Below are 25,099 nucleotides of genomic sequence, written 5' to 3' on the forward strand. Positions count from 1 at the left end.
GTCATGGAGAGTTTGAAATTCGGACTCTGATCTTGTAAGATAACCTGTGCTTGCAAACCCTGCCACTCTTCAGGAACTTGTTACTGGGTGAAAACAGAGAACTTATAATTTTTGTAAGATATCACTTTTGTAAGATATCACTTTCAGCAATGTTTTCATGGTGACCAGAGACAGGACCCAAGGGGATGGTCTGAAGTTGTATCAGGGGAGGTTTAGGTTGAATATTAGAAAAAGTTCTTCCCCCAGAAGGTAGTTGAGCACTGGAACAGGCTCCCCAGGACAGTGCTCACAGCACCAAGCTTGACAGAGTTCAAGAAGTGTTTGCACAATACTCTCAGACCCATGGTGTTACTCTTGGGGGTTCCTGTGCAGGCCCAGGAGTTGGACTCCATGATCCTGGTGGGTGCCTTCCAACTCAGCATATTCTTTGAGTCTATGATTCATTAAAAACTCTTTAGAAAATTCAGAATAAGCTTGTAAACAGTTTGGAGAATGGTTAAGGAAATTACTACTTTTTTCAGACTGCTAAAATAATATTTTCTCTAACAAGCATCAACGACCATGCTTAAAAGCAATAGAAAGTATATCTCCAATGAGTGGGTTTGGGATCTTCTTTACAGATTAAGTCAGTTACCATTTACAGACATGAATTCCTAAAATACCCTAATTTGCACCACTGTTTTGTATTCTGACTTGCTGGTTTCAGTAAGAGCAGTAAATATTCACATCTACAATAAAAGATCATTCACATTCAGAAGTAATGGCTAAATTCACACACATTTTAGGTGCTGGTACTTAGTTTCAAGCAGCTTTCTTTTTCCACAGGATATGGGAAAATGAAAGCAAAGCAGTTATTTTTCAAATTATTAAAAGAAATCACTATGACACTTAATTGTTGTATAAGTAGTACAAACTGCAATGTCTACTGAAACCAAGTAGGTTTGGTTGCCAAGGCTGCACTGAAAATAGTAGGCTTTTTCAACTTTCCTCTAAATTTATTTTCATTAAAAAAAAAAAAAAAAAAAAAAAGAGAGAGAGAGAGACGGTTTGGCAATAAAAATAATATCAAGTGTGCTCATTTCCATCCATTTCAAAGTAAAAAAATATATAGTTGTTGGGATTTTTTAAAAAAGGCTTTGGAGAGCATAATTTTTGTCTTATTTTTATAAGATGTCTTATTTTTAAGTAAAATACACTTGCAAATTGTCTTGGTTTGAAAGACAGATATCTGCTAGGAAGGGGCAGGACCTCCCTAGAGATGGAGAATTCAAATCCCCTCCCTCCAAATTATTCCAAATTAAAAAAATTAAAGGAGATTTCAGACAAAGGTATGGGGGTAGGAATAGCAGTTCTTTACTAGTATATATGACAAAACGACAAACAAACAACAACTACAGCATCAATAATAAACAGAACCAAGAACCTTGAGGGCTTTCTTTTACAAAAGCCCAGAGCAGTTTGATCTCGGTGCCCCTGCAGGGCTCCGAGAGGCCGAGCTGGAAGGAAGGAAAGTCCCGGGCTGGTGGATGAGATGAGGAGCTCTGCGCTGGCAGCTGGAGCAGCAGGGGTGTCCCGGCAGGGCTGGGCAGTGCAGGGCTACAGAGTAGCAGGAGAGTCTCAAAGCTCCGAAGAAGCAGCGGCGGTGGGGGGAGGCTGGAGAAAGTGAGCTCAGGATTCCCGGGTACACAGCAGATGATTGTAGATTTCCCAGGATGAGGCAGAGGCAGAGGGCAGCCTGACCGTCCTCCTCGGCGCTGAGAGCAAGAGTGCCTCCCCCTCCCCCAGATCTGTCTTTTTGCCTTTCCCAAAGCTCATCATCTCTCCCCTCTGAGGGACACTCCCAGGGACTCAGAAACAATAGGTGTAGCTTCGTGCTGCCATATCCCTCAAGCACTCTTTTTGTTCTGACTAAGTAGTCATCAAGGCTTTTGGAAACTTATGGGAAAAAATTCTGTGAGAAGAAAAAAACCCAAATCTAACCCCCAACACAAATGCATTTAAAATTACTAATAAGATGTCAAATGGCAGAAAAAAATCTAAAAACAAACTTATTAAATTGCCTGTAGTCCTCCCCTCTTTTTGCTATGAATGGGCAAAACTCTGTATTCTTGGCATAACTGCTAATGTAAAAGAAAAAAAGAAATCCATGAAATGTTTATATTTTTGTCATAGACTTACACTGGCTAAAAGCCAGGCACCTATGAACCAACCAACCAACCAACCAACCATCCATTCACGCATTCTTTTCTGATATCATTGAGTAGAGGAGGGGGAAAGAAAAATTGAAGGACTCACGAGTTGAGATAAGGATTAAGAGAAAATACTAAAGGCAAAACAGGTTCAAACTTAAAAGGTAGAAAGAAAAAAATTAACAGAATTAAAAGAGGATAATGAGAACTAAAATAAACTTTTAGAACGTCTTTTTTCTGCTCCAGCCCCTCCCTCCTTTTCACTGACAGTGCACAGAGACAGGGCTTGAGAGTTTTGGTCCATTTTTCACTGGAAATCTTTCTTTAGTTTGCTTAGGGAGAGGAATTTCTTCTGCTGTGCTGTGGGGTTCTTCCCATGGGAGACAGTCCTCTGTGAACTTCTCCAACGTGGTTCTTGTTTTCAGGAGTAGGAGTCCTGCCTGACCCGCTGGAACATGAATGGGTAAAATAGTCTTCTCAAACCACAGGGCGTGGGGCATTTTAGTTCATGGGGTATAGTCTTTTAAGGATAAGCTGCTCTAGTTTAGAAGCAATGGCTCTCTGTTTCTGGAAGCATGGGTCTTCTCTCTCTCTTTGAGTTTCCCACTATAGTACAGCTTTTCAGCATCCATGCAGTCCAGTGTGAACACCTTTTCTCACGGGCTGCGAGTGGATCTCTGCATCCCCCTATGCACTTCATGAATTACAGGGAAACATTTTGTTTGTTGTATTGTAGTCCTCATTGTGGCTCGTAGAAGAACTTCAGCTCTGATGCCCGGAGCACCTTCTGCCCCTCACTCTGGGATTGTCTCTGCCAGACATAGCAGAAGCTTCGAGCAGCTTCTCAGAGAAGCTGTCCTCTGTGGCTTCCCCTGCCCCCCACCAAAAAACAGGCTGTGTTAAACCAACACAGTTTTATTCTCTTTTTGCAAATACTGTTCTATCTTTGCACCGGATTTCTATGAATTCTGACTGAACTACAATGAGAAGCAAGATGACAGTGCTCAATATTTCCTAACTAATTTTATTCTGTTTAAAGTATTTGTGCTGTCAGCAGCAAAATATTTTGCCACAGAAAAACCTGGAAAAGTCAAATGTGCTATTCTAAAATTCAACATATCTTGCAGATATAAATGAGTGAAAGTCATATAAATTTGTGAAAGTCTCTCTCCTTCTATTAGTTAAAGTAGAGGTCAAACACCCATCATGTTTTGCTGTAAAAAATGTGTGGAAATGAAATGCCGGTTCACATTCCTTTTTTAGGCAAGAAGAAGAGAATAAAAAAAGGAGAAAAGAAGGAAAAAAAACCCTCAAAAATAATGCTTGTTACTCTAGCAACTGCCACATCCCATGGGATTCAGTTTGCCTCTAGGCTCCCCAGCATACGACAAAAATTTATTAGGTTTTGGTCTTGAGAAACAGTTTATGTTCACAGAATACAGACACACATGTACTCCAGAGGGTTAATACCCAAGCAAGGAATGCATTTATGTTTCTGAGTAATGCTTTATGTACTTTCTAATTTTACAACTTATTTCTGAAACCCTGTTTTAGAATCAGAGAGTTGATTGCACAATTTTTTAATGCTGAGTTTGAGATGAAATTAGCTTTGTGATGCAGAGAAAAATAGCACTAATTGGGACCACTGGGGTAAGGAGAAAACAAGAATTCAAAATAAATTATGTGGATAATATGCACAAGGTTATTGCAGAGCACAGGTATATGAGTATGTCATTTGTTCCAGAAGAATTTATCTATTTTGTATCATTCTAGCAAGATAAAGCAGCTCATAGATAGTGGTGTGCTGTGACTGATAACACAAAGTGAGGAGTGGGAACATAATGGAAGGGGGAGTGAATTAAAATCTTAATTCATGAGACATACTAAGCCAAAATAAATAGCAAAACTGACAATTTTCATATTTTTAGCAGCATAGAACACCACAACTTTTGTACTGTACCATTTCCTTTTTCTTTTTTTTAGGAAGATGTATGTTAACAAAACCCCACCTTTTTGAATCATTATAGTCAACATATCAGATGTTGGCTTTCATCTATAGTTATTCAGCCCCAATTTAGATTAGCACAGAAGAGCCTAGGAAACAATTTCACAAAAGAAATGTTCATTAAAATATAGCTGCTTCTCAACAGTATGGAAATGTGAGCCTGGAAGTAATTATTACATGCGAATTGGTCAGAGCTTTGTCTTTAACTATGCTGTGGCTATAGTTTTCACATAATAGGGAATTTTTGAACACGAGTGATACAAAAGCCTGCTTCTATCCTTTTAATATTGCAGACTGTACCATGTAGCAAACACTTGGCTACATCCTGCTCTTCTACATAAACACAAGCACAGCAACTCAAAGAAATGTTTTTAAGTGAACCAGATCACATGCAGTCCTGTTCAGTCTATGGCGGCAGCTTGGGACTTGAAAAAGATTGGAAGCCTTTAATGCAGGCTTTCTTTGTTCAAGGAAGTCTAAACACTCTGCACTGTGTCTAGTGTACTGTGGCAACTGTGAATTTTAGATTTTTCTATTATAAAAAGCAAACTCCTATTTTAAATAAAAATGGAGCTTTCAACTGGAAATTTAAATAATTTCAAATTGTCTGTTTTATTATGCCTAGTGACAGTGAAGTGAAATAAGAAGGCACAAGGGCATAATGGCTAAAGATGCAGTTCAGTTGAACATCCAGCTCCAACCAGGAATTATGGATCTCAGGTGGATACATTGGATGTTATATTAAGATCAGGCTGAACACTATAATAGACTCTCTCAGTCTTAACTCTTTCAGTCTCACGGAAGGATGTAAGGAAGGAAAGATGGAAGGAAGGAAAAGAATATAGAAATTCAGTCTCCAATAAGAGAGTATCACCAATCCAAGGTTCAGGCCAATAGGAAATACATTTCAACACACAAACATCTTTTAAAAGGTAATCAAGAACATTACAGACCATTATGAATTATAGACCAACCTTCAACAGGGGTGGGTGTTTGAACAAAAATGTTTCATTCACTGTGTTTAATAATAATTATTAACTGCTCTCTCAAAAATATTTCCTGCATCTTCAACCATTACCAGAGTTCAAGGCAATAACTGCAAATAATGCCTTAGGATGCTGGAAATAATCTGAGCTGTTAAGTCTGACATGAGACAAAAGATACAGTGCAATTAGTTTAATTTGTCATGTTCCATCATAATCTCCAAAAAAGAGTATACCTGACATTAATAATATGCTAGCAATTTATGAGAAAAATTAATTTTTAAGGTTTTAAAAATTTAAATTTAAAAACCAGTTCTCAGTATGTGAGAACTGCCAAACTATAGCTCCTCTAGGCTACCGATTACATGTAGGTATCTTATACCAAGTCTATTTTTAGTTTTAGGAAACACTTATTAACAAACGGGGTTTCCTTTCATAACCCACTACACAAAGTAAGAATGTTTCTGTTCTGTATTCTGTACTGAGTGTACCCACCAAAACCCAACCAGTTTCCCTTTCCAAGGTCCACTTCTGCCTCCTGTGCACCAGCCACCTCTCCTCCAACACTGTGGTAGCTTTCATGTTTTAATAATCTCAGGCGTACAACCTCACCAAAGGCTTTCTGAAGACTCAATAGACAGCTTTACCTGTACTCTTTCTGACTCACTCAGGGAACACATACCAAGTTTAGTCCACTGGGATTTTCCTCCAGAGAGAAGCCACACTGTCCCAACACTCCACACTTCTCATGTGTACTCAGGTTCCTCGGGTGATGCCATAGCCCAGGCAACTTATTTGCTCTGCATTTCCAGGGGGTTCAACACTTGTATCTGTTTCTTTTAAATCAAGCTGGCTTCCCCTGCTCCCTTCTGTCTCTGCTAGCAGGAGGATGCGGGATGACTCAGTCAAGCAAGTCAGAATATGGAGCACAGCACAGACATACCCTACAAGGGCGGTGGCTGCAGACAGGTATTTCTGAACTGTCCAGACGTGCTTTAACAGCTGTTGCTCCATCTGTAGAATTCGTAAATATATTCCTAACTAAGAGGCCAAAGGGACACTGCAAGACAACCAAGACTCTCATCACCCCAGTTTTAATGGGCAGCCTGATATACCCCTGCTCCGAGCACAGCAACTCGTGTGTGGTTGGAACACATTTTTTCAGAAGGGAATTTGCCCATCTGAAAATATGACAACACCTTTAATAATCTGTTTTTGACACAAATTGATTAATTCAATGTTTAAGGAAAAAAAAAAAGAGAAAAATCAATCTAATATCCTTGGGCTGAGATTTAATGTAGCTTTTCTCCCCTCACATTTTTAAATTAAAGAGCTTTTTGAGTACCCTCAATTAATTGAGTACTCTCAATTAATTATAAATAAATCATTCTTCATTGTTTTGATAACCTGTTGTCTGATCCCTCTGGTATGAATAATTTATTGTGTGCATGAGATCTTCCCTAACATTTTCATCAATAAAAATGAAACAAGGAACTCACCAAGTCTGTCAGTCTCATCACTCAAGCATCTTTCTGACATATTTTCCTCCTGTCATCTCTTCATTTGTTCCCTAAATGATTTCTTACTTTTCATACATTAGAGAACTTTTCATTACCATCTTTTGTTTCCACAGAAAAGTGAATTTTCCAGCCATCTTATGGTCCTGATTCCAACTAAGCAGTCCATCATATACTGTCTGCCTTGTCCTGTGCATTTGAACAGGCTTTTAAATTCTTGACATCAGCCTTTCCCCTGTGACAGCTATCCAAAATCTTCTAATGAGTCCAATATGGTTTAATGAAATGCTTTGCTTGAGGGGTTCTTGCTTTTTGGACTGTCTCATTTTTACATAATTAAAACACGTGTAGGATTTCTGTGGATAGATTCTGTGAGTTACCTGACTTCCTCATTCCTATAACAATTATAAATCTAACTACAATGTAAATGTTATTACAGAGGCATTCCAGTAATTTATCCAGAGTTAAGTGTTCGGTGTCATCTGGAACAAAGTGCAGAAAAGCTTCTTCCAATAAATTGCCCAAGAAAAATTCTGAGAAAACAGCTGTCCACTATATAAAAAGAAAAATCTCACTGTATATAGCACACATTCTAATAAAGATCTTTTTATTCAGCTACAGCATGTAGTTAGGGTTCATATTAATTAATGTTGATCAAATAATTTTAAAAGGCAGCCTTTTTCAACTTCAGAATTAGGTTTGCATTTTGATAGTGGACATTTAATCCTTCAGCCAGTTTACAGCATCCTGATAATGTCATTTTATCAGTGAATAAAGACAGATTTAGTCTTCCAATCAGAGAACACATTCAGTCTAAGAGGGTGCTTATAGCAGAATGATTACTTGCTCTGCAGGAATTGCCCCATCAAGCACCATTGCTGACCCTCCCTCTGCAGCAAATTTAAACTTCTGCCAGTTGATCAGTCAGGATTACTACCTTTTTACACCACATGAGGATTAAATGGACTTCCCAGATCAAAGATACAAGAAAACTTTTCACTTGTGTGAATAGAATACTGCAGATACCTATTGTTATGGTTTTGTTTTTCTAAATTGTCTTTAAAAGATACTGTGGATGATTCCAGTTACTGAGCAAAGCCACTGTCATGTCTCCTTTTATTAACAGATATACTTTTTCTTTTTTTTTTTTTCTGGCAGCATTTACATAAATTAGTATTATGCTATCATAAGGTTTCTGCCTTCAGCTCACAGTCAAATAAATACAAAAAGTATTGCCCCCAGAATTATTTCTCCTGACATAAACATTTTTTAACTGACAATATTTTTTAATCAGACAAAACAAAGTCATATTTATTTTCCCTGGAAATTTTGCCACCTAAGGCAACCTTTTCATTCCAAAAATGTCTTACCTTCTGGCTGAAGTTCTAAATTTATCAATCAGAATTCCACAGGAGATAGGAATGCAGGCAGTTAACTGGAGGTTTTACAGCAAAATAGTGTCACAGCTTTATTTTTCTTAAGTCCAGATCCTCTAATATCAAAACCAATGGCAATCTCCCCATTAACTGGAAGCCTAAATCATGTAAGTAGGGAAAATTCCAACATTTATATGCATTTAAAAAACCCATCTTTTTGAGGCCAGATAGAAAGTTACCAATTTCTGCAGCAGCAATTTCAATATTGATTAAAATCTTGGATGACTCTGCAGTTAATCATATAAAGCACATATTATATGACAAGAGTATGTAAGAATAAGGAAGAATTTTTTCTCCCCATGTTTTTTAGAACCTAGATCTAAGACTGAAGTTGTTTCAAATGTGTCACTAGCCTACTGAAAATGGATGGCAGATAAAAACATTCAAAAAATCAGCTGCACCTCAAATTCAATGTTCAATTATTTTGCCTCTTGCAAGAAGACTCCAGAGGTGCTGGAGTGAGCCCAGAGAAGTGAATGGAGCTGATGAGGAGCAGCTGAGGGAGCTGGGGGGGCTCAGCCTGGAGAAAAGGAGGCTTAGGACCTTGTTTCTCTCTACAACGACCAGAGAAGAAGGTGTAGCCAGGTAGGGGTCAGGCTCTGCTAAAGAACAAGCAACAGGACAACACAAAACAGTCTCAAGTTGCACCAGGGGAGGTTTAGTTTGGGTATTGGGGGAAATTTCTTCATGTTAAGGGTTGTCAAGCTCTGGAACAGGCTACCCAGGACCATGGTGGCAAAACCATCCCTGGAGTTATTTAAAGACCTGTAGATGTGGCACTCACGCACATGGTTTAGTGTGGACTTGGCAGTGGGTGAATGGCTGGACTCAATGATCTTGACGGCATTTTCCAGCCTCAATGATTGTGTTTCTAGGAGAATCGGGTACTCCAGCCTTCTAAAAGTCTCTCTGAAATGTTAAAACTAGTATCAGTGAAGCATTTCATCATCTCTGAAACATGGCTGTGTCTCTCAAAATGTGCAAATTATTGTCTCACCTCTGCTGCTGGAAGTGGTGAATGATTCTTTTTTTTCCCCTAGGTTTGCAGTTCTATCTCAAAGTTATTAAATTGATAGGAGGGCCACTATTTACAGGAAAGTTTATCAACCATTTTTACTGAGACCACAACCAGTATGTCTTTCTTCAATATTTTTTCCAATTATCTCTTCTCCAAGACTAGTTCTGAAAAAAAAAAAAAAAGCTAAATATTGAAAGGCTCATAAAAATATTTAAATTCTGTAGAAAGCATTATTATAGATGGATAGGTAAAAATCTTGCTTACAGTCAGTTGCTTGGAGCTGTTGCTACTTTGGATATCCAATTTTTCTTCATAAAAATTTGTTGGAGTCCAGGATATTCCTCTGGCCACTCTGGAGGGTTTGAAGACTGTACAGGAGGGTTTGGAGACTGGACATGGGGGTCTGGGATCTGTCCAGGGGGGTCAGTTAGACCCACACAGATCCCAGGAGGACACTGACTCTGATTCCTATCCATGGGAGTGAACACTCACATGCAGGAAGAATCACAAATCCTAAGAATTTGAAATAAGTAGTGGACGGTTTATTATAGAATATAAATATAGAAATTAGGATTCTTAGCATATGGGGCTGAAGAGACAAGATGGAGGAATTGGGGAGTGGCCCCTGTCCTCCTTGTTCTTGCTCTCATCCCCCATCTTGTGCTGAGTTGGGTTTTAGAGATTGGCTTAGAGTAGAACTGACATGTTAGTATAGGTAGCAGGTATTGGTAAAATTTTGTAAATAAAAAATACGTCTCGGACAGTGGTTGGGTCAGGGGTACTGTACATAAGGTACGGGGCTCTCTGATCCGCCCAGTCTGCCGCGTGTCCTGCTCTGCTGGGGACGCCTTGCAAAGCTGGACAAGAACTGAGAGATAATTAAGAATAAACAGCTTGATAACACGAACTGCTGGACTCAACTTGTTGTCTCTGGCTTCGGTGTGAAACACCCAGAGCGAAGAGAAGACTGAAAACCTTATTACCTCTGGGAACAGCAACCCAGAGGAAACTCCCAGGGAACAGCAACCTTGGGGGAACCCTTATTACCTTGGGGAACAGCAACCCCAAGGAGAATCTCAGGGAATCAACAACCCTGAGAAAAATTGGAAGATGTTCACTACAATTAACATAAAAAACTTAAAATCATTGAGAGAGGGCAGAAACAAATTAATTTGCGTTTAATACATTCTTTTTTCTGCTTTCATCCACTTATCTTTAAAGGTTGGTGTTCAATATTCCAGTGCACAGTGACATTCCCTCTCCCCTTCTGCTTTTATCCATTTGCAGTTCACACCATGAAGCTCTATGCTGCAACATTCCTGGCCTGAAATAGACTTCCAAAGGCATCTCAGTACCTCATGCTTTTTTTGGACGTTTTTTGACTTTCTGAAAAATCAGCTGATGTAAAGCACTACAGCGAATCGTGGCTTGCTCAATCTTCCCATAGGGTTCAGGCTGTCAGTGCTGTTCTCAATGTTCTTGCATATTTTAGCACTTCTGTCTCATCACAGAAAGAACAGCTCACAAGGAGCTTCAGCAGGCAAGAGTCTAGCAAAATGTGGAAAGGGAATGTAACAATAATCCTACAAGATATCATAGTTGGTATTTATACCATAATATATAATGAAGATTGAAAGTTTCTTAGTTTTTTTAAACTGAAATTAATAATAAAGGAACTTAATAGATAAAAGTTTTGATTTTTCAGACTACTGACTATTCACGTGGGTAGGGCTGCTCAATAGTATAAAACACCACAGAATTTGAATTCAGGCCATACTCAACTGGAATAAAGATTTTTTTTATTATTCCTTTAGCACTCTCATCAAATTTCATCTAAGCTTATGAATATGAAAGTGTTAGACACACGGCCTCAAGCTCCTGCTTCCTACCTTCACTGCAGCCCAGACTGATCACAGCATTTTGCTAAATCTTCCCATCAGCTTCCTTAACCGGACAGAAACACACTCTATTGCTTCCTAGAGACATCTGAGGCCAGCACACCTTCATCTTCTTCCACATCTTCACTTTGTTTTGACACTGGAACCACACTCCTGCTGTCCTTGTAGCGCTGCTTCTCTGAGGTTTCCCATTTATTTCTCCAGCCCTTCCCCCATATATTATGGTGAATTCTTTCTGTCCTTCCACTCTCCACAGAAATTAAACCACTGTGCAAGGCTCTCCCCTTCTTTTTAGTCCAGGCCAATTCCTTGACAGGTGATACCACGCATATGCAAGGTAAGAGAACTCATGTGCTAAGAATGGATGGAATGCGGTGAGTTAATTTACTTACCTTCTCTTTTGTTTTCAACACAAAACAACTGATTCTGGGTTTTTCCCCCACAAGTGATAGTTTTCTTTCCCCAGTTCTTATAACGTGGACTCTTGTAGGTGTGCATCAATGTCATTCTCTACCACCAAACTACTTAAGTTAAGACTGAGTATTGAAATATTAATGTTCCCTTGCTACTTTCATGAAGGAAAGGAAGCCTTCCACATTCTGTAGACCTGAAGGTAGTTTGATATTCCGTGAGTGCTTTTGTGACGGAATGAAGAAGAAACAAATACTACCCTGGCAAAATCACTGGGGGGAAAAAATCATATAATCTGTCAGAAGGTTTTCAAGGACTTGGAAAGTTGGCATTACCTTCTGGCTAAAACAATGCACTTGAGACACAGGAAAAAACCCACCAGTAATTCAAACACTATTGTGTTATTCCAAGAATCTGTCTATCTGGCATGTGTTTGTGCCCGTCTTACAGTGTAATCGCTCATCATGGAAACTGATGTCCTAACTAAGAGATTACAGCAAACCATTCATGCAATAAGTCATCTTCAGAATCATCAATAAACACACACTTGCCAGGTCTGCAATTCAGCGTTGGCTGCCAAGCTTGACATTATCTTTAAAACTATTTGCTTTGTAATAGATCTACATTTTTCAGTTTTAATTTAGATTTTTCCTGCAACAGCTTAACAACTTATTAATGCTTCTGTACTGTAGCTCCACTATAAAATTAGTCTTATTCAAAGCATTTTTTTCTAGTTCTTGCTGCCTATTTTCTCACTAAGGATGATCTCTTCCAATTCTGTCCTTTTAGAAGGTGAAGGTGAAACTTAGTAACTGACTTCAACCAGATTACACTATAGAACTTACACTATAGAACTTCTAAAAATAGATTATGTTGGAAAATTTGTTTCTGATTCTTTGGTACCATCGAAACTTAGAAAAAACTTAATTTACCTATTAACAATTCCTTGCTTAGTTTGTATTATGGGTAGTGTGAACAGTATTTCCCACTTATGAGGGGTGCAAGTGTGTGTCAGTTAAGCAAACACCATGACCATGTCTGACACTGACAAATAAATTACCAAAGAAAAAATACCAACACATTTTTTATGTCTGAACTCAGGTAGATAGCCACCAACAAGTCTCTTAGTGCAGCCATACGATTATGGCACTGGACAACCTCAGAAACATGCACATAAGATGCCCTTTTCCTGAAACAAAGGAACAGAGCTAAGCATCTATTTCACAGAAATCCAGGACACCAACTCTCAAGTTGCTTTTAAATGTTCCCTGGTCTAAAGTTGTACTTTTTAAAATGTCCTCTTTTTCTTCTACACAGCAAATGAATCCACAACAACAGCTGTTTATAATACCTTTTTTATTTTTCAGCCAGAAATACAATTTAATATTTCAATAAACAGTGGTGTTTATTCCTTAAACATCCCCCCATCTCTTTGGCATCTGACTGTATTCTGTACTCTTTGTTCTATAAAGACTATATAGGAAGACCTTACTTTCAAGACCATTGTTCAATACATTAAATTTACATCAGTGCAGTTAACTTTGAAAAATACACATTGGGGTTTTTTATTTTCTAATAAACTTTAAAAAATAACCAAGCCACAAAATGCTCACTAGCAGGCTGCCTTCATTTAAACTGTGGAGTTCCAGTGTAAGAACTCTTCATTTCACTAACTAGTGCTTTCTAGTAATTCTGAGTGATAAACAAACAAAATGTTAACTCTAACAGAAACAACTGCTCAAATAATTTATGTTTCAAAGCAACATGAAATTATTTTTAACTTCTGCAGAGGTCATCAAGCAAAATCAAGTTATGCACTGCTTCAGTAAAAGACTGCACCTAAAATAAAAGACAGTTATGAAAACTATTTTTCATTTTTAAACTAAGGTTGCCAAAATGTTTTAAACACATCTAGGAACACAGGTGTCAAAACTGCACTTGATGTCATGTTTGGATAAAAATTTATTAAGTAACAAAAGTATTCCAGTGCATTATTCTGCTGAAAAATTCAAGATCATCTCTTCAATGCTGAAAAGAAATATTTCACTTGCACTCTTGTCAAGAAAAAATCTGCCCCCAGAGCTTGTGTACAGTGCTTCGACTCAATGGAATTTCCAAACCTATGCTGAAATTGACACCTTCTGCTACTATAGGTGAAATGAAAATCACAAATTAAAATCAAAGACTTTACCAGCATACCACTACAGACATTCCAGTTTGTCAAGACATTGTAAAACCAAAATCTACTAAAAAAATTCCCAAAAAACCAAAGAAACAAAACCCTATCCAACCAACCACAAAAAAAAAAAAAAAAAAAGACAAAAAGAAACAAAAAAAATCTCCCCAAAAACTTCATTTCCTGAAAGATTTGCTTTAAATAACTGAAATATTTATTCTGAAAGTTTTATAGAATAAAAGGGACAAAGCAATTACTTCCATGCAGAAACTAAAAAAATAATTTAATAGGATTCAAGTAGCAAAGGTTTCTTTTATGAACAAATCTCACTCACATTACCAGTACAAGTGCAGTCTCAAAATACATGAATTGGACTGTTTAAATAGCAAGTGATTCGTCAAGTTCACTTTCCTATCCATGTGTTAAGAAAAACCCATACATTTTACAAAATAAAAAATCAAAAAAACCTCCTTGAGTTATCCAAGAGCAGTTTCTAACATCAAGCCAAAACTAGTAACAACCAAGCAGACATCACCAATTTTTCAGTGTTGAATTACTGTAAATACTAGATGTAGCAGTACAGAAAAAAAATCCTAAAAATCAAAAGCTTTTTTTGTTAAAATGTGTCCAAAGAAATATCCACTAGTTGCAGTCAAATCTGCATCAGAAGCTGCTTGATCAGGAAAAGATTTCTCTCTCCAAGTATTTGTAGAACACTGCATTGCCAAGACTGTATTCAAATGAATTACTTTCTGGTAACACTGAGCTGATAAAACCATCTATAACGTGAACAGTCCTGTACACAGTACAACAGTGGATTTTTGCAGCAACAGAGAAAAGATCAGAAACCATTTCTAAATTTGAGATGATAGCTCATGTGCTATTCCTTGCAAACATACGATCCCCTCTAAGAGTAAGGTGTTGAAGCTGGTATTGTAGCACTTCTGTGTCAGCAGGTTCCTTAATGTTCATTTTGTCTAAATTGAGGTAGTCCAGGGATTTTGAATGAGCCCTTTTACCTTTCAAAAGGCAGAGAGGCAGGGGACCATGAAGTGCCTTGTAAGGTTCATATGGTAAAGCTTTATTGTATTTATCCCCTGAGCTGGGCATCCGTCTCCTCCTCCTTCCATTTACTGCTGGGATCTCGTATGGCTGGTAGTACCGACTTCTAGTTTTGTATAAACGTGAGGCACGTGGAAGTCCTGAATCAAGATGTTTGGAGCCCAAGTTAAGACCAGATTCTCCTTTATTCTCTTCACTTCCCGTATACTTATGGGCTAATTTTAGCAGCTCCTCTCCAGTTGTGAAACCAACCAGATAGTTAGAATCCATGTGAAGGATCTGATATCCCGCAACTGTCCGCCGCAACGGTGAGCAGGGGGTGCTGGAACAGCGTGGCTTTTCTGCTTCCATCCTGGCTGCAGAACTCACCTCTGCACGAGGCACAGGGAGGGTGGAGAGGGCAGTTCTGGACTCTCCATTCACATCAACTTCCATTTTAAACACAAAGCTTTGCTCCTAAAAATAAAACACGGCTTGATCAGAAAATGCAACACAAGGGGCTGAGAAAGGACCACAGGAATGGAGGTCTGTATCACCTGGAAGTCATAACCAGTACTTCCCTATTCAGCCTGGTCTTAGCTCTCTGCAGACTGTCACAGAACTATCGCCAACATCTGTCTTTCAAAATTATCTTGGGTGGGTTTTTTAATAAAAGGTATCACAAAGATAATTCTAAATAGCTAAAAATGTACCTGAACACTGTAATACACAAAAATGGAGCATCTCTCTGGATCATTATTTTAGCATTTTGGTGTATTTATTCCTTGTAGTCCCTCACCTCTTGGAGCATCTACATCCATTCAGCTAGATTCATAGCAGCTTCCCCCATCTTTACTGTGTGATTTGTCTACTGACAATATTCTTATTAAACAAAGCTTTCAAAGAACATGCCTAAAAGTTATCACCTCATTCAGGTATGATCACGGACCAGACCCAATCTGATATACTGCAATGCTTCCATCTTCCAGATGTGCAGATGGCTTGCTTTGAATTCAAAGAATGGCATGCTAGCTGTTCCACACCTGTCTGATTAGGTCATCAGCAATCCTCACCCACTCCCCAAGAAAATTCACCTATCATTTTATTCACAATTAATCAAAATCACACTCTTTTATTCTAATATGATTCTAATGTATTTCTAACAAAGTACACTAATTTAATGAATATAGCACTAGATTCTTATAAGCATCTTAAGAACAAGCAATACTTATTTCATTTTGTCCTATTTCTTTTGGAAACAGACTATTTTACTCTTCCCTCATAACTCTTCCAAATACATTATTTGGTGCCTTTACAGACACAAGTGCTCACTGCAGGCTATTACCACCTCTAACATGGAAAGATTTGGTCACCATTCCAGCAAGGATACATCAGTAGATGCCAGAATACCGGAAAGCCTTGCTTTCATTTCTATTTTCAGCATCATCTGAACCATTTCAGTGACACAGCTAATTCACAAAACTGAAAGGTCACATTTGTTTCCAAATCTATGCTTTCTTCATTGTCAGACTCACCTTTGCTCTAAACTGTAGCTAGTGGCTCTGTAATCAATATACTTCACAAAAAATTCCAGCTAGCTATGTCATGTTTAAAGGCAACGAGACTCAGAGGAAGGAAAGTTAGCATCTAAGTGTTAAGCAGAAACAATTCTGAAATTCATTATATGTGACCATAAACTACATTCAAAATATCAATATTTCACAAATAAGATTAACTTAAAACAATTCCAAGAGTTTGCAAACTTTTGAAGCTATATTTGCTGCCATTTTGAGGTTTAGAATGCCACAGGTTAAGTAGCACTGATGCAACTAACAAGGAAATACTTTATTTCATCTTCTGCAATTAGATACCCCCCAAAAATCCCATTAAGACCACTCAATCAATTTGTTTTAAAATAAGAGAGGGAGCTGTATGCAAGTATGACTTGCAAAAGAAAATACTAGCCTTATGCAAAATATAAGATTACCTTGTTTCTCTTAAGGGACTGGGAAGGAGCAGTTCAAATAGTGTTCTATCAGAGTAGAAATCTGTTTTGAGAGATTTTGGGGGCTTGGAACGTCTGAAATGGGGTGGGTCAGGCATTGCTCTGGTGAGGTGGTGCCCTGACCCAGCCCCACAGTGTCCATCAGTCATGGCACAACAGAAGCAGCTCCCCAGTGTTGCCTAACCCAGCTCCTGAGTGGCCAAGCAACCAAAAATCCCAGCTGGGAGGAAGGATCTTTAAGAAGGCTGGCCACAAGGCATGTTGTGCTTTAACCATATCTTCATCTTGGAGCTTTACATGCCTGGAACCCAGGAGTTGATAGCTATGTCTGGTTTTCTACATCTTTCCTATCTTTCTCCCTCTCTTTCTTCTTCTTTCCTTTCATAGATGATAATGTCAAATGTGTTTAAAGGTTTTCTATGTTCAGCAGACTGTGGTGTTTCATGTTGTACTAAATCATTTGACAAAGCTCCTCATCTTCTACAGCTCACTAGTAAACTTTTGTGATTTTTTTTACCTCTTGAAGATATCTGGTTGGTATTTCTCCTTTGTGTCTACCCAGACCAAAAGGATCTTGGTTTAACCCTGGATTTAAGTGACTGCGGTGTGATGTTCCTACCTCTTCTTCCCTGCTTAGTCCCCAGTCAACCTGCTGCTCCCTGTAATAAATAAATAGTAATAATAATAATAATATAATAATAATCTGCTAATAAACTAGTGTGAACAAAATGCTAATAGTTCTGCTAAAGAGGATTTGCCGTTAACAGACTTATGTTATGGAGAGACTATTTCTAATGTTCCTTTAGTCTTAAACGGTCTCTTTTCATTCTCACAGTCATGGGGTATTTAGGATTCTTCATTACCAGTTTTGTGTACTGTAACTTTTGCAGATGCACTTCATCCAGTGAATTTTTTAGCAGTTTGGGGTTGCACTAGGTGGTCTGGGGTTGGACTAAATGATCTCCAGAAATCCCTTCCAGCCCTAACAATTCTGTGAAACAAACAATACAGGTAAAACAGTCGAAAGAGTTGAAATACTGAAGCAAACCAGACACTGAACTTTTTCACTGTAGAAAATTTACACAACTGCAAAATGCTTCCCATTATATTTAATTAAAGTCTATGTATTTATAGAGTCAACTGCCTGTTTTAGAATAGCAAAAGCAATTGTTTCCTACTTTAACACTATACCAAGCAGTGAAACAGTAAATTTGATGAGGCTTAAGCTGCTGAGACAGAGGTATTAATGACAATTTCTTAAGTTAATGTTATACACCACCAGGAAACACGATTACTGGAGCACACAGAAATTCTGCATTACAACTTCCAGCAACTCTGTGATTTTATGTAAGAAACTAAGTATCTGTTCTTGCTCTTAATTCCCAAGTTTTAGCTGCAGTTTGGAAATCTCTCCTGGAACCTTCCAGAAAGACTCAATTTGTTCTGTTAAAAGGAACTGAAATAATGTTAAAAAAATGTAGAAATAAAATGGACATACTGCAAGGTTGGAAATTATTCATATTAATCACCTGGTCACATATAAACAGCATAACCAACAAAAAAAAATCCCAACAAAAGCAAACAAGCCCAGAACAAACCAATCATTTGCCACAGCAGTATGTGCCCTAAAGAGAGGGAAGGAGGAAGAGACACCTTCATGTACTTTTGGAGTCTTAAATCTGAAAGTAACACAAAGGCTCTTCTCAGAACACAACTTTTAAAATTAATTTACTTTTGTTTGCAACATGGATGTGTGCTCTGGTAACCAAGAGCAATCAACCAAGAGGTTGGAAAACTAACCATGCAGAAGGGAATGAGTCAACAGCTAACTGCACCATAATTACCCTCACTGTAAACCAGTACAAAGCAAAATCAGAGCAGAAAGTCTTCTGGTCTTCAAGTCAGCATGTTCCAGCCTAGTACTTTAGGTTCTGAAACTGCAGAACTCCCATTTTGTGTGGCAGTGTGAAGAACAGTATTAAAACCAAGAAATGCATCAGACATTTGAAAGCAACAGCAGCATCAGCAGCTGGTGCCACAAACACCAAAAACTCAAGGGAACAGCACTGCTAGCTGGTGACAGGAATGCCTGGCCAGATTCATGAGCAAAGGAACAAAACTCAGCATGCATGTGCTCAGCTCTTCTTTCCCAAGATTTTAATGCCCCTTATTCAAACTGCCATATGATTTCAAAATTATTTGTATCCTTATCCAGGAAAAGAAAACAGAAAAGAAATAAAGATATTATTTAGAAGACTCCTATGAAAGAAAATCGAAAATAATTTGAGATTCACAGTGAGTGTAGGTACCATCACATATAAATAGATATTTAAAACTTTTTGACAGTATTTTTAGGGCATTTCTAAATGTGATAAAGCATTTGATAACTACTATTATGTTCACTGCTATTTACAAGTGTAAGCTCATCAGTACTTCCCAGCATCAGTTATAACTCTGGAAAAAACAAAAAGCTTAAAAAGATTACCACTTCAGGTCACAGCTGGCTTTTCTTCTTGCCTCTCAAACAGAATGACAACAGTGATGCCAATTCAAGGCAATTTATAATTAAAGATTTTTATTGACTCTAAGGAAGGAGACTAAGAACAAGATGGCACCTCCTTTGCTGCTGGTCCACATATTAAAAAAGACACAAAATAACTGAAAATAGCAGTTACCAAGGGAATTCATTTGAACAATACCTACAAGAATGGCCTCCAGAATAAAATTCAATGAGATTTTACAGGGTTTTATTAATTCTTTTTGTATATTTAAAGCAGGCTCCGCATATAAAGTAACCAGACCCAATCCAGATAAATACTAAAAAAATAGTCTAAAACACAGAGCAGGGAAATAATGAAGATAAATATTACAATAATGACTAAAAATCACTGTAAGGACACATTAATATTCTTGGGTTTTTCTTTCGGCGTAAAACCATCAAAATTTCCAATTTTGCAAATATAAATGCTTTCTGGTTATTGAATCTTTCACAAAGTTTTCAGCTACCATTCATATCCTTCTCATAACATGAGACAAATGAAAAGCAGACATGCATGACACACCGGGGCCTTATATCACAATTTATGCACTGTAAATGATTTACTGTTGAAGTGACTTCTTGCCATGTGCCTCACTGCACTCAAAGCCTTGTGGGGTCTTTTCCCCCAATACAGTTTTATTTCTTCTTTTACATGTATTACTTACAGTCTTTCTGAGGAAAGAAATGTGACTTACAAACTTTAATTACTCAGTATTTAAAGACAAAGAAAGATGAAGAGGGGTTTTCCTTGATACTCTTATGCTTTGTAGGAAGTGTGCATTATTTTGGAACCATTGTAAGCTACTCTTAATAAAATAATTAGCTCTCTGTAATTTGGCATTTCTGTTATTACTTATCTCCTCAGCTAGAATTGGAATTGATTTGACATCACATCTTTTTTTTTTTTTTTAGCTAAGCATTAGATTTCTGTCCATTTAGTAAATGTTTTCTTCTTAAGAACTGATTCTTCCTCCTAGATGCCAAGCCTGTAGCAATACCATTACTTAAGAATCACTAAGATATGTCATATTGATAAAATGATAGTAGTTGCAACAAGAAAAAGTCAAATAGAGATGACAGTGGTGATACCAACTGTAAAAGAGTCAAACATACTGAACAGAAATATCAAGCCAGTTTTGACACTTTCCCCTCTCTGTGCTACCATTACTTGATATACACAATGCACTTAAAAGATGTTTGTCTGTTAAACATCAGGAGTAAGTGAAATCACCAACATGTGAAGCCAGGACATTTTCAATTATTTCAACAGTCTCTTTGTGAAGAGTAAAAAATAAGATCTACATCATTCCCCTTGCAGTCTGAAGGGGAAAAGAAGGGGTTTGTTGTTCCTTACAAGAAATTCCATACTCCTTAAACTGAAGAGAATGTGGGCAATATGAAACTGTTGTATCAGATCAGACAACACTCAGATGGAGTAATAACTAAGCGTAGCACTGATCTACTTCCTCAAAATTACATGCAAGAAAATGAAATTATGCATAAGACACACGCTATAATCCTACAGGCCTTAAGAAAACATGAACTGATACTACTGACTTAATAAAGCCAGTGCAGTAACTTCAGAATATAACGTAAAACAACAGCCTACAAAACAACTAATAAAGTGTGTGTGTGTACTGGGGGGGTGTCTTATCAACAGGTACAATTTTAAGCCATTCAGCTACCCAGTATACCAAGCAATAAATACCACATGGCTTACAGAAAACCAGGATTTACAAAATGTTCTTTTTGAAAAGATGATTACATCAATTTCTACCATTACGCTCCTACTCCAAGTAGCAGTAACAGGTTTTTTTAAATTCTTGTTACTAACACAGCTTTATACAGAAAACTACCTTTTAAAATTGAAGACTGTCATTAGCGCATTACTGAGAAATCACAACTAGCAACACAAGTGACTAGCTCAGACCAGATCCGCATGACAGAGCACACGATTCACAAAGAGACAGATGGAATGTCAAGAGTCTGACCAGACTAATGAATTTTGTATGAGCAGACTTAGCAAGCAGAAGTGAAAAAAGATGGTGGGGAAAAAGGCTATTTAACATTTCTCTGCCAAGCAATACTAGATGGAAGTGTTTAACAGACAGTAACTTCTCTGAAATATTTAGTCTTCCACACGGACAATGCGACTCCCTTGCTGGATTGAATCACAGATAAACACGTCCCCTTCACTTGGTCAGTAAAATGATGTTCCTGGCCAGCATAAAGGTGGTTGTTAACTATGCTGACTCATCAAAAAATGGAGCAGTGAGACATATGCATGCATATTGCAACACAAATATTTTTTATTCTTTATTGGATTAGTAAGTAGAATAACGTTTCCTTTATCATTTCATTTTTACTTCTCTGTATTTTGCATCTTCCATCTTCTCATCACCTAAAATCTAAGTTTCACTTTCAAAGTCCTTTGTATTTTCAGGCTAGCCCATTTGGGAAGACCCCAAACAACCTCACTTGTCAACAAAAAACTAAACTGCCTTTAAAAAACAAGAGACAGAAACAAACAAACAAAAGAGTGCTTGAAGTACTCCAGTTTTCACCTAGTACCGATTTCTTTTCTTTAAAGACCAAGGTTCCAGTGGGACACTGTTTTTGTGTCCACATTAGAGAAGAAATTCAGGTTGGGTGGTATTCCATGCTCACAAGTCAGTGTGGCTCTGGTGACATTGTTTTGAAACGATCAGCCTAAACCATACAATATTCAGCCTTTGATTAGGAATAGCTACTCAAAGAAAGAAACTTTAAAAATAGGCCTAGTCACAGATATTATGAAAAATATATTTAATCAATGCAATTTATTTTTTTCAGTTTTTTTTAACAGAAGCACGTTAAGCACTTTCTCAAGCTCACTAAAGCAATGTACATAAAGGCTTTAAAGTTTTGTTGTTTGCCTGCTTCTCAAATGTTCCTTCCCTTACTTAAATGCTGCTTGAAAACAAGTGTAATTCAAGTATGGAGTAACAACTAATAAAAGACCAACAGTACCTGCTGTTACAGTAAATTTCTATTAAACTCACAGTTAGTGTGAACAGAAATCTTCCTCCTGGAATGCTCAGTTCCGACTAATCTGACTTTGCCACACCACACCACATTTGTGTATGATTATACATGCCTGGAGGCCAAGCCAGCAGCGTAAGGCTGATCAAAGAAGAGACTGTACAGCCACACTATAATGTCATTACCCTTACGCAAGAGCCTAATTTCAGTGATTGCACTGCCACTGCCTCATCTCCCTCTGCTTCAAAGCCACTGCGAGAACAACCCTCCTCTGTCTTCATTATCCTAACAAATACTCTTCCTCAAGGGGGAAAAATCCCAAAACTGAAGCAAGCACACCCGGTTAGCTGGGATATAGTTCAAAATACACCAACAGCAAGGGGCTGTGGGAGGAGCAGCTTCCCGACATCGATTCATTTCTGCATGTAGCTATGCAAGCACACACGTATGACATCCTGGCCCGATGTCATACGATGTTGCTGCAGCAACTCGAGAAAACTTTGTAATAGATTTCTTTGTAATAGAGAATATATTTATGCTAGGCAAAATCCCTATATAAATCAGCATATAAATAATATATACAGAGAATTAAGGTCTGAGACTGTTTTCCTGCATTCTGCAGACCACTCGAAACAGCACTGCAGCTGCTCAAAGACATTCTTCCAGTGAATGTGCAGAGAGAGAACCGGAAAAACATGCCTGCTAATGAACCAAAGCACCTTAGCAAGTTTCACACTCTGAAGTAACATTTCAATGCACCTTTGAGTGTGGCAAGGCTCTCAAGGGCAGCCAGTGAGCTTCACAGGCCATACAGTGAACGTTAAGACAAAACTCTCAGTTTGTCCACTCTTCAGTAAGCAAAATTTATAACAAAGAAATATAAAGCTACCACAGAAGGCTGTGCACTAGTACACATTGTTACTGTCAGAATCAATAGTAAGGTCATGTTCAAGTTTATCACTTGCCTGACAGTATGGGGCTGCCAGTAGCTTTAAACCGCAGCTGAGCAGACGGTTATGCACACTAAATACACATATACACTAATACTACATACAGCCCCAAACAGGTAAGTTCTGGGCTTTTCCACCGCTTACACTGTCACGTATCGGGTGGCACGGAGAGCGCACCAGGAGCAGCCTCAGCGCAGGCTGCAGGCCCCGCACGGCGACTCTCCGCCTTCCCTGCACACACAGCGATTGCCACCCGCTCTCCTTCTGAAGCCGCCGGGCAGCTCCTGCCTTGCTCCTCCCCACCGGCTCAGCCCCGCCGCACTCGGGGCCACAGGGCGGGCCCCGGGGCCTGCAAGAGCGCGGGGCCGCCGCTCGCCCCGCGCCGCCCGGCGCTGCCCGGGCACGGCCCATCCGCAGTCCCGGGCCCCGCCGCCGCCGGGAGCGGGCGGAGGCGCCGCCGCCCTCGGGGACGCCCGGTCCGCACCGTGCGGCTCCGCAGGTCTCCCCGCCGGCGGCACCACCGCCCGCCCCGCACGGCTCCCGCCCCACGGCCCCTCCCTGGGCCCACCCAGCTCCGGGAGCCGAGGGCAGGCCAGAGGTCACGGGGCCGGGGCTCAATTCCCGCCCGCTCCTACCTGCGGCCCGGCGCGGCCCGCGCGGCAGCGGCTGCCAGGGGCGGCGTGCGGGGCGCGCCGGTTCCCCGGGCCCGCCCGGCGCTGGGGAGGGCGGAGCGCGGCGGCGGCTCCGTGCGGTGTCTCCGGGCCGCCCCGAGCTCCGCCTGCCTCCCCGGCCTGAGCGTCGGCTTCTTCCAACCTGTCCTGGGCCCGTGTAATAAACGTTAGTTCCGCCACGCGAGAGTGGATCAAGTGACCATCTCTTAGTGACTTTCTAATCACGGGAATACCGCCCATTTCTGTAGTATTTCCACGCCGCCTACAAAGTTAGAACGCTGACTACATAACAAACCTTTAGTAATGGGTTTTGCTAACAACCAATTAGGTAATTTCCCTACTGCATTGCTCTGCAGTAGGGAAAGATGCCATTTGCTTTGGAAAGCAAAGATGCCGTTGCTGCAGCAAACCTTGCAAAAAATTGCTTAACTTGGCCTTTGCAAGTAAAATAAAAGGGGGAGAAAGAGTGCGATGTCATAGTCCTGTTTTTGCCCTTTAATAATGGTTACGAGCTCTACCACACAGTTCTTAAACCCCTAGGGGTGGACTTAAGCTAGGTTTTGTTTCTGAAACTGAGTCTTTTAAAGAGTCATTCTTAAATACACAGCTCAAGTTTATTACTCTGATTGGGAAGGCATGGATGACCCTTGTACAAAGGCCATGTTCTGTTCTGTCTCTAGTCCCAATGGTCCTGCCAAGAAAGTTGCAGGTGCTGCGCTCCTGAATTGCACTGAGGGATGTCAGCATTCCATATGCACCCAGACTAACCATTGTGCACCCAGATGCTCCTGGAACTTGTGTTTCTTGGAAATTCTCAGCTTGAACAACAGAGAAATAAAACCCAAAGTTTTTGTAAGGAATTATAATTACAGGCTCTGCAAGTCCTCAAGAGTCATAAGGTTTGCAAGATCACAAAAGTGCTCTGAAGAACTAAATTAGTAAATTTAGCACCAAACATGGGGAATGTATCTGGTCAAGCAGCAATCTAAAAAAAGGAACCTGGAGTGTAATTCAGGGGCATTACAATGCTCCATTTCGGTTACATACACAAACTCCTTTGGTTTATGTTGACACCTGCAATACTGGCCTGAGTGGGAAATCCTATTTTCCTATGTTGTTCCGAGGTACAAATGAGGCTGTAAGATCTTGTATGTTAATATATCACAACTTTCTCCCAACAAACTTCCTCCCAACAACTTCCTGCTTTTGCTGTCAACTGAGTTTTCAGTCAGACTCTGG

The 25,099-nt window shown here is 39.3% G+C and overlaps 1 protein-coding gene across 3 annotated transcripts; it reads right to left on the bottom strand.

Moving 5' to 3' along the window:
- Positions 1 to 12,794: 12,794 nt before the first annotated feature.
- On the bottom strand, positions 12,795 to 24,027 carry MACIR (macrophage immunometabolism regulator). 3 transcript variants are annotated; one of them, XM_063423053.1, is made up of 2 exons: positions 23,825 to 24,027; positions 12,795 to 15,151 (listed from the first exon to the last, which is right to left on the bottom strand). In XM_063423053.1, the coding sequence occupies exon 2, from the start codon at positions 15,128 to 15,130 to the stop codon at positions 14,507 to 14,509; it is 624 nt and encodes a 207-aa protein (XP_063279123.1). In that variant the 5' UTR covers positions 15,131 to 15,151; positions 23,825 to 24,027; the 3' UTR covers positions 12,795 to 14,506. The 3 variants fall into 3 exon arrangements, with proteins under 3 accessions (XP_063279123.1, XP_063279122.1, XP_063279124.1); XM_063423052.1 differs by lacking the exon at positions 23,825 to 24,027 and adding an exon at positions 23,334 to 23,775; XM_063423054.1 differs by lacking the exon at positions 23,825 to 24,027 and adding an exon at positions 17,543 to 20,286.
- Between the last annotated feature and the right edge of the window lie 1,072 nt (positions 24,028 to 25,099).

The sequence above is a fragment of the Prinia subflava genome, chromosome Z, assembly GCF_021018805.1.
Source record: "Prinia subflava isolate CZ2003 ecotype Zambia chromosome Z, Cam_Psub_1.2, whole genome shotgun sequence".
In the NCBI taxonomy this organism is placed as follows: Eukaryota; Metazoa; Chordata; class Aves; order Passeriformes; family Cisticolidae; genus Prinia; species Prinia subflava.